A 10,459-nucleotide genomic window follows, 5' to 3' on the forward strand; every position below is an offset into this window, starting at 1 on the left:
GTGTGGTTTAACAAGATAACTCTGCCTTAGATAAACCAAAAAACCACGTTTCTTTTCAGGTAAGAACGTGACACTTGTTTGCTTTTTTAATTTCGGTGGAAAACATACAGTCTCACCCAGAGATCACTTGATGTATTAATACATATGTATATATTCCATTTGATGTATTAATACATAAGTAAATACTCCCTGTACATGGGATACATACAGGTTTAAGGAGACCTTGATCCTTCCTCAGTAGGGGTTTTAGAGACCGAGGCCCATCTGCCTATGGTGTTTTGTGGGAGATCTTTTCTTGAGGCAACAGTCTCTTCCACCCCTCCCTCCCTGCGAACCTCTGATATGCAGAGATTTCTCAGATAAGAACAGGGCCTGGCAATGACTCATTCATACTCTGGATCCAGGAAGATGTAGAAGGTCCCAGAACCACTGCCACCTCTCCTCGTGTCCTGCCTCCTCTTGAAGTGTGTGGCCTTGAGTGTATTTGCAGCTAGGAATATTGGAGAAAGCAGAGTAAGTGCTGATACTCTGCTGTACTTTTCTAAAGTCCCAGAGACAGCTAGGGGTGACCTCCTAAGGGACCTAGGCTCAGGCTCAGTGCCCCTGGCGGCTCCTCTGCCCGCTCACTGTGCTCACTCACTTAGGGCAGGTGAGGTGTGACTCTTTTTCCATGTTTTCTGCATTTTGCTTTTTTTTTTTTTTTTTTTTTGCATTTTGCTTTTTCTGCATTGTAGTCTCTTTCTGTAATTAGCATGACTAAAAGGAAAATGTAACCTTAAATATTGTTTTAGAAAAATAGCCGGCTGGACTTTTGAGCTGGATTTAAATCCTAGCTGTTATTCAAATTGATTTGTGACCTTTGATAAGTCTGAGTCCCTTTCAACAGTAAAATGGTGATAAGAATACCTATTTGTAGAATTATCTTGAGCATTAGGGCTATAAAAGCCATCCTCATAAAATAACACTGAGAATCATTAACTATTTGCTCTTACTGGATCTGCATACATATGAAAAAGCCAGGACTTCTCTGTATTTTGAATTCCATGAAAGTTCAGGCGCATAGAGTTATGCTGGGTGGCCGTTAAACGCTGGAAGAGTTGCACATTTGTAACTCAATGCAGGAGCATTGTTTGCCTCCTGAGTTAAGGGTGTTACACACCCTTCAGAGTGGAAGACGTCTGGAGGGTAAGTGGGCCAGTGGTATCCTTAAGGATGATGAGGATCCAAGTGTAACTAAGAGATCTCAAAGGTGGCTAGTGTGTCCTTGTGTTGTACACATAGTGGACTTGCTCCTTGATTTGTGGTCACAGACACTTTCTGGAAGGCACGTCATTTCTGGGCTTTGCAATTTCAGTCTGGTTTTGAAACCCTTCATCCAAACATGGCACCCCATTTCCAATTCCTTCATACCAGTCTGGCCTATTTACAAATCGTAGTTACTTAGGGAATCAACTGTTTATATTCCTTTATCCGACTTTTCTTTTTCTTTTTCTTTTTTTTTTTTATCCAACTTTTCTTTTACAAGCCCTGGCACTCACAGCAAATGCCATGTGGCCTGGGTGTGTAGACAATAGCAAGGAATTGAAATTCATGTTTGGATTCTCCTCTGTAGAATTCCTCCCACTACCTGTGTTGCCAGACCCTTCTAATCCTGATAGCCACTGTACTAATAGTTTGTTAAAAATTCAAAACCTAAAAAATAAAAAAATAAAAAAATTCAAAACCTAGCAAAAGTTCTTCCCCAACCTGTTTGGCTTGCCAAAGAAGTCCCAGACATCTGTTCTCAAGAAGTACACAATTTTGTGAGAATTAGGCAACACTGGGGTTCCCTAAGATTTTCCCTAAATACAGTTCTTCTCTGGACCCCCTCTCAAATATCCATGATTGCTTGATGAGCCCTTAAACCTCAACCTGTTGGTTTGTTTGAACTAATTAGAGTTTTTTCCCCCAAAGATCCTCTTAGTTGAAGAATGGAACACACACACCTTGTGTATATACTTAAAGACTATTCACATATCCAGCAACTGTTATGACGTTGCAAATAAACCAACAAAGATTCTGGTGTTTCATGAAGTTGTGTTGCATGCAAAGCTTTATCTTTCGTAACTACTTGTCTTTTAGAAACCTGCCTGTCTAGAAGGGGGACCTCTGAGTATTGTTTGCTACAAACAAATAGCTTCCAGTGCTTCTGCAAACCTTTTTGGCAGGAGCATAGAATCCTTAATCCCGGGATTAAGAGCTAGCATTGTGGCTTGGAGTTTGGTGAGTTTTAGCTAGACCCACCTAGGACCAAGCAAAATAAGCTGGATAGTAAATCATTAAGGATTTGTTTTGCCAACAGACTTGGTGATTGGGGGTTGTGTCTGGTTTTAAGGAGGCAGTTCTGCTTATTAAGATCCTATATTAAAGTGAGCATTCTCGAATATCTTAGTTTTTCTTTCATCTTTTTCAATTAAACAAGTATTTAATACCAGTTACAATCAAGTCGCTGTTCTAGATCTCCTTTATACTCGTTATTTTCATTTTTAAACTGATTATTTTTTAGCATTTGGTCATGCATGTACATTATACAATAGGTCAGACACTAAAAAGTAACTCTTCCTACTCCTGTGCCTCAGCTCCAGATACTCCTCAATCTCCATACCGGTTCCTGTTTTTTTTTTTCTCCATACCGGTTTCTTACCTATTCTCTGAGAGATAGTCCGTGCATATGCAATCAGCTATGTGGATAATATTCTTTTTCTTACAAATAGTGCTAGCATGCTATGATAGACCGACTTTGGTGGCCTTCCTAATAGACTCTGCCTCCTTGTATTTAAGCCCTTAAATAATTCTCTCCCGGATTGGCTGGTCTTGGCCATGTGACTGGCTATGGCTAAAGGTGAGTTAGCAAGTGTGATGCACACAGAGGCTTGGTAAGTGCTAATGCATTGGGACTTGTTCTCTGGGAATGCTCACTATTGGGACACTCACTCTCAGAACCCAGAAACCAGCTACTGTGAGGTACCCGACCTAGCCACGTGGAGAGGCTTCATGGAAGAGAACTGAGGTCCCTGCCCACGGCTTCCAGTCAGTAGCCAGCATCAATTTGCCAGCCATGTGACGCACAAGCCATCTTCGTGGAAGTGGCTCCTCCAGCCCCATTGTGCCACAGCAGAGACCAGCTTTCCCTGCTGAGCAGTGTCCAAATTGAAATGCTGTGAGCGGTCTTCTGAGCCACTAGATTTGGTTTGCATGCAGCAACAGAAAACTGAAACACTGCATTCACCCTGTATTCTGTGTCCTGCTTTTTTTCACTGGCTGATATATTTGATAATCTATTTCAGTATATATAGAGTTACCTCATTCCTTTTTAAAGAGCTGGATATTTGTTCTTTGTATAGCTGTGTAGTAATTGAATTAATCAACCTCTTATTGAGGGACATTTATGTTTCCAGTTCTTTGCAGTATTTAATACCCTTGCTGCATGCTTGCTTTTATACATGTACAAATATATTTATTGAGTAAATTCTTAGTGATGGAGTTGCTGGGTCAAAGAATAGTTGGATCTGTCATTTTAATGTGCATTGCCAGGTTGGCCTCCTGAGAGGTTACACCCCCACCCCCTCTAGGGAATGGGCTGACGGTGCCAGCCCCAGTAGTACTTCAGGGCTGTTGGAATGTCACATTCCTGCCTTTCTGTTGTTTCTGTGTCTTTTGAAAAGGCATTTGCATTTCCTTTTTGATGGACTGCCTTTTTTTCTGTTTGATTGTTGGCCTTTTTCTTCCTAGAAGGAGCTCTTTATATTTTAAGGAAATGAGCTCTCAATACAAAGTAAAATCTTTTCTCCCCCACCATTTCTCATTTATCTTTTTCTTTGGTCATAGCAATGTTTTCTCTAATTGTGGTTAGATTTATCAGTCTTCTGTAGCTTTTGAATATTTTTAATTTTCTGTTTCTTTTTTCATATTTAGATTTTCCCCTGCCTGAGATTATAATGGGTATTTTCCTGTGTTTTCTTGTAGTACTATTACTCTTTTGCTTTTTACATCTTCATCTCTGAGCTCTCTGAAATATCTCTTGATATATAGGTTCCAGATTCCATTTCTCCCAATTGTCCTTTAATACTCTTGTGCTGTGTTATCCTTATCAGATACTGCATTTCCATATTTATACCACAGGTAGTTTCAGTATATTTATTTAATGCTTTTTTGAGTTGCTATCCCATGAATTACTTAATTATTTCCATTTTTCTCTACTATTTTAGGAAATACCATAGTGAATATAGTTTAAAACCATTCTTTAAGGCAGCCCCAGTGGCCCAGCAGTTTAGCGCCGCCTTCAGCCCAGGGCCTGATCCTGGAGACCGGGGATCGAGTCCCAGGTCGGGCTCCCTGCATGGAGCCTGCTGCTCCCTCTGCCTGTGTCTCTGCCTCTCTCTCTCTCTCTCTCTCTCTCTCTCTCTCTCTGTGTGTCTCTCATGAATAAATAAATAAAATCTTAAAAAAAAAAAACAATTCTTTATAATTATTAATCCCGGACAAGTTTAGGATTTCCTTTGCAGATGTATAAATGAACATTTATAGTCAGTTTTAAAAATCATTTAAACTTTCATTTTGCTGAGCTGCTCAAAAGCTGAAGTTGTTTTATACCCTGGGATATGGATCAATCCACGTAACAGATTCATGTGGAGATGTAAGGATTGTGAAAGCACAGACGATGACATGCTTTTTGATCATGTGCTGTATAGAAAGGCCTGTTCCGGAATTTCAGAGCATGTAATAGTACCAGTATAAAAACTATATGTACTCAGGAGTGTGGGGAGGCTGGGACCCTGTGAAAGGAAGATTGGGTTTTGTTCATAGAATGGCTGAAGCCACATGATGATGGGAAGACAGAAGCCAGGAAATCATGCTTGTACTCCGGTACATTAAGAAAATGCATCCATTTAATTTCTGGAAGCCCTGTCTCGGACTTCTGGGAGTGGGGGAGGGGGGTGCGGGCAGTGACACTCCATGGAGGCAGGCCTCGGAGGTTCCTCGGGCTTTCCCGCTCCTGCCCCTCTTGGTTTCAGCCACTCTGTGCTCATTTCCCCTGGCTCACCAAACACACTTCCAGACCTTTTATCACAAGCATGTGGTCTGACCCCACAGGGCCCAGAGGTCTGCATTTGGAACACCTGCCCAGTGGTTGTTAAATTTAACCCCTGCTAAGAGAATGAGAGGACAGCACCCCTGGAGAGACAGAATCCAGGTGCTTGCCGTTCTCCATACGTGCACTGCAGCAGGATCCCCAGAGTTCAAGCACCAAGTTCTGCAGGGAGATTGCAGGTCGCAGCAGAGGTGCTGTTGTGCTCGTTCTGTGTGCGTGAGCCGCATCACGCTCTCTTCCTTCCCTAGAGAGACCTCCGCATTGTCTAGGTTAGGAAACACGTCTTGCCAAGGTGGGCAGTTGACATCTGGGTTCACAGCTGCAGACTGTTCGAGCCGAAAGAAACCCATCAGAACCACTTCATTTGGCCAATAACATGTTTATAGCTTTCTTTCCCTGCATTTTCTGACCATAAACTCTCAGGACGTTTTGACACAGTGGCATTGTTGTCCATTTTCTCAGTGCCAGACCAGCCAGGATATTTAAGCAAATATTTAGTTTCAAGGATTAAAAAAATGGCATTTCTTTTCCTTTTAGATCCTGTCTAAACTTTCTTTGCCCACTCGTGCCTGGGAACCAGTGATGAAGCAGAGCTTTGCCTTTGACAATGTTGGCTACGAAGGTGGCCTGGACAGTGTGTGCCCTCCTCAGACGGCCACCAGCACCATCAGCATTCTGGGTATGACCTGCCAGTCATGTGTAAGGTCTATCGAGGGCAGGATCTCCAGTTTGAAAGGCATCGTGAGCATTAAGATTTCCCTGGAACAAGGCAATGCAACTGTGAAGTACATGCCGTCCATTCTGAGCCTGCCGCAGGTTTGCCGTCACATTGAGGACATGGGCTTCGAGGCCAGCGTTGCAGAAGGAAAGGCTGCCTCCTGGCCCTCGAGGTCCTCGCCTGGCCTCGAGGCTGTGGTCAGACTTCGGGTGGAGGGCATGACCTGCCAGTCCTGTGTCAGCTCCATCGAAGGCAAGCTCGGAAAGCTGCAAGGGGTAGCAAGAGTCCGGGTCTCCCTCAGCACCCAGGAGGCAGTCATCACTTACCAGCCTTATCTTATTCAACCCCAGGACCTCAGGGACCATGTAAACGACATGGGGTTTGAAGCTGTCATCAAGAACAGAGTGGCACCCGTAAGCCTGGGACCCATTGATATTGGGCGGTTACAGAGGACCAACCCAAAGATGCCTTTGACTTCTGATAACCAGAATCTCAATAACTCTGAGACCTTGGGCCATCAAGGGAGCCATGTGGTTACCCTGCAGCTGAGAGTCGACGGAATGCACTGTCAGTCTTGTGTCCTGAACATTGAAGAGAATATAGGCCAACTCCCCGGGGTTCAGAATGTGCAAGTGTCCTTGGAGAACAGAACGGCCCAAGTACAGTACGACCCTTCTTGTGTCACCGCAGGGGCCCTGCAGAGGGCCATTGAAGCTCTCCCACCAGGGAACTTTAAAGTTTCTCTTCCTGCCGCAGCAGCAGGAAGTGAGACAGGTAACAGGTTTTCGGCATGTGCCGCCCCCGCCCCCGCCCCAAGAACCCCGGCACCGGGCAGGTGCGATACTGTGATGCTCGCCATTGTGGGCATGACCTGTGCATCCTGCGTCCAGTCGATCGAAGGCCTGATCTCCCAGAGGGAAGGGGTGCAGCAAATATCTGTCTCTCTGGCTGAAGGGACCGCAGTGGTTCTCTATGATCCCTCTATAATTGGCCCGGAAGAACTCCGAGCTGCCGTCGAGGAGATGGGATTTGAGACTTCAGTCCTCTCTGGTATGTAGTGGCACCCCGGGTCTTCTCCTCTCTCCTTGGGCCTTACGGCAGAGTGCCTGCAGGGTGGCACAGGGGAGCCACCCCAGCTGCTCGCCTGTCGGGTTGGCCAAGTCCCGCAGCGTTTCCCTGTGTGTTGAATGTGTCCGGGTGGGAGAAAGAGAACTTTCTGGTATGTAGATTTTGCCTCTCATGGGGCTGGGACTACATTGCTAAATTCTTTGTTGTTGTTATTTTTTTTAACTGAAGAGAACTCTCGATTCTGTGTTCTTTTTCAAAAAGAGCCCTGTGGGACTGTCAGGATCTTCTCTCTCCAGAGGAACCGTCATCACATTCTCAGATTTCTCTGCCGAACAAAACCAGAAAAATAGAACCTTAGTCTCACCACCTGGAGCCCATTCTGTTGAAAGTGGGAATTAATGGGGATTCCGTGATGATTTCCTTGGCCTCCTTGACAGCCGTGGGGAGAGGCGTGTGTCTCTGCCCTGTGCCGGGGCCCGTGAGCAGGACACGTCCCACGTGAGCCTGTGAGGGCAGGGGACGGGGATGGGGAGGCCGGGAGGCCGCTCAGTGGGCTGGGGTGGCCAAGAGCAGCCCAGGGGTGAGGACCTGGGAAGGTGGCGAGACAGGCCAGTCAGCGGGTGGGTCAGCGGGTGGCTGCTCCGCATGGGCCAGCCTGTTGAGCTCAGCTCGGCCTCTAAATGCGAGGAAGCAAAAACAAAAACAAAAACAAAAACAAAAACAAAAACAAATAAATAAATGCAAGGAAGCATCTCTCCAGAGGCAGCACAGGTGAGCTGACACCTGAGCAGTGCAGCGGGGATGGAGGCGGGGGAGGGATGCCTGTGGCTGGGGAGCAAGAGAGGCATTGGAACGACCTTCAGGAGCTTGGTCCAGACGAGGGGGTGATGGGGCGGCTGTGGAAGAGAGGGAGGGCCTGTGGCCACAGGTGCTGGGCAGCTGGGTCTGGAGCTGAATTCCGGGGAAGGGGGGCTGGAAGTGCAGTTTCGGGTGGTAGCCATGGGAGGGACAGAGGACAGAAAGGGGGTGTGACCGGGGAAGGGCAGAGGGAGGGCCCTGAAGGCGCTGGTGAGGAAGGAAGGGTGTCTGGAGGAGGAGACTTCCCCAGAGCACCACCCGGGCAGCCTAGAAGTCAAGGGGGGGCTGGGAGGGCGCAGGATACACGCAGCCCAGGAGGGATGGAGGAGGTGGAGGAGGTGATGGGTACAGAGGACGTGCAGTGTGCAGAGAGCCTGGAGGTGACGAGGGGCGTCGGACGTGGCGGACAGCTGTGTGGGCGGCTCAGATCCCAGGGCACGGGGGAACCAGGGTGCTGTGGCCCGTGGCCGCCCAGCACTAGTGGGGACGTGTGGGCGGGGACCCTCGTCAGCGCTCGGCCAGCTGGTGGTGGGCCTCCCGAGGCTGCGGCCTGTGCTTCCCTGCACACACCCCGTAGAGGGCGTGGGTCCGTCACGTGCACTGACTTGGCCCCGTTCTCTGCTCTGTCTTTTGTACCAAGTTTCAGGAAGGAGTTTATTTTTAAACAAAAATCAATAAGGAAAACACAAGGGAACAGTAGATCCTGTACGTAAAAGGTAGGAAATGTAGTAGAGTCATCGTCTACTGTGTTTGTGCGTGGTTTCAAGTCTTTCAACTACAGTCAGGTTGTTGGCAGTAAAAAGAAATTTGCATTGAGCTGCATAATCCAGAATAATTGGATTTGACTAAATCTAGAAGGAAAAGGACAGTGATTTTTATTGGCCCGAATGATGAGAATTATGTTTTTAGCCCAAGGGGTGTTTAATGTACCAGATTTAGCAAATAAAAATGTAGACACCTGATTAGATTTGAGTTTTAGGTAAACAGTGAATACCGTTTTAGTTTAAGTGTGTCCCATGCAATATTTGGAATATACTTATAATAAGAAGTTATTTGTTGTTTATCTGAAGTTTAAATTTAGCTGGCTGTTTTGTATTTCATCTGGTGATCTTAAAGTTTAGGATAAACTAGGGGCACCCGGGGGGCTCAGGGGTTGAGCATCTGCCTTTGGCTCACGTTGTGACCCCGGGGTCCCAGGATCGAGTCCCGCGTTGGGCTCCCCGCAGGGAGCCTGCTTCTTCCTCTGCCTGTGTCTCTGCCTCTCTCTGGGTCTCTCATGAATACATAAATAAAATCATTAAAAAATATATAGGATAAACTGTAAGTGTGCTGGTGACTATCTTTAAAGCCACTTAAATGCTAAAAGGCATTATTTATATTCGATTGGTCATTCTGGTTCAACCAGGAAGAGGAGCTCCTTGAAACAGTCTTCACACCGTGGGATCAGCTTCTCCTCCGGCCCAGCAGCACCCAGCACACAGTAGGGATTTATGAAGGGAGGGAAAGGAAAAGACAAGACTGTGGCAAGCAGGCTCGCGGGGTGGGGGTGGGGGGTGCTTGGTGGTGGGGTTTAATCCAGGGAACTACTGAGGGATGTTAGAGGGAGCTGAACAACCAAACAGTGAAGGGAAAGGAAACCGAGAGGTTACTGCTGGCAGAAGCTGGCACCCTGGGCAGGAGGGTCTGAGGGTGGAGGGCACCACAGGAGCCCAGGGGCCAAGGTGGCCTGGCTCGAGCCAGCAGCCCTAGGGCCGATAGGTGAGGCCGCAGCAGGAGCCGGGCCCCGGCAGACAGATGGGAGACGCCACCGGCTCTCTCTTGCTGTCCTGTTGTACCCTGTACCCCACTTGTGACCTCCCATTGCCAGATTTAACCAGCAACCAGTTACCAAGGGAGCCTGGGAAAAGTGGTTTTGCAGGATCAGCCCCTTTGATAAGAGGGAAGGGAGAGGGAAGGGAACCATGCGACAGCGTGTAGGCAAGTGGCAGGCATTGAAGTCCAGCTTATTTGACAGCTAAAAATAAACCTAGACCTGGTTTTTTTTTCTAGAAATCAGCTCTGCATTTGTTTGCACGGTGAGTATTTTTTGAATGAACGAATGAACACATGAGTGAATCTGTGAATACACTGTGAAGACAAGTCATCTGCCATGTGTACCATGTTCCCCCATCCTTGTAAATAAATGGGTAGTGTCACTCTGGGGGCTCTGCTCCCTCCTCCCACCTGTGTTGAGGGTCTTCTTGGTCCCAGGCACTGTGCTGGCTGCCCCGAGGGCTCAGAGGCCATCCAGGACCTGGCCACGTGCGGTTCACACTCTAACAGGGAAGCAGATCAGAGACCCCTCACCCAAGGCAGGTTGGAATACATGTGACAGGGAGAGTGTGGGTGGAGCGCTCTTGGGATTCAGAAGATGAGGAGAAAACCAGCATCTGGGTGTGGGGCCCCAAAGACTTGGTGGTAGAGGTGACTTTGAGCTGGACTTGGGTAAGACTTCAGAATGGATAGGATCTCAGCGGGCAGAAAAGGGCAGGACTGCACCAGATAAGACGGAGGAGACACAGCAGACGCACCCTGGCGGGAGTCCCTGCCACATCCTGGGAACAGTGTCGCTTGGGTGGAACTTGAGTAGAGGTAATGGGCGATGAGGGCAGACAGGCCAGCACCTGGTACAAGCCACCATCATG

The 10,459-nt window shown here is 47.5% G+C and overlaps 1 protein-coding gene across 5 annotated transcripts in view; it reads left to right on the plus strand.

Moving 5' to 3' along the window:
- Positions 1–10,459, plus strand: part of ATP7B (ATPase copper transporting beta) — a 66,476-nt gene that overhangs the window by 23,676 nt on the left and 32,341 nt on the right. For all 5 annotated transcript variants that reach the window (XM_035704314.2, XM_025478422.3, XM_049099389.1 and 2 more), the window contains one exon: positions 5,669–6,899. In XM_035704314.2, coding sequence (XP_035560207.1) covers positions 5,714–6,899 — 1,186 coding nt within the window. In that variant the 5' untranslated portion in view covers positions 5,669–5,713. The remainder of the gene's footprint in view (positions 1–5,668; positions 6,900–10,459) is intronic.

This window comes from Canis lupus, chromosome 22 (genome assembly GCF_003254725.2).
Source record: "Canis lupus dingo isolate Sandy chromosome 22, ASM325472v2, whole genome shotgun sequence".
Taxonomy (NCBI): Eukaryota; Metazoa; Chordata; class Mammalia; order Carnivora; family Canidae; genus Canis; species Canis lupus.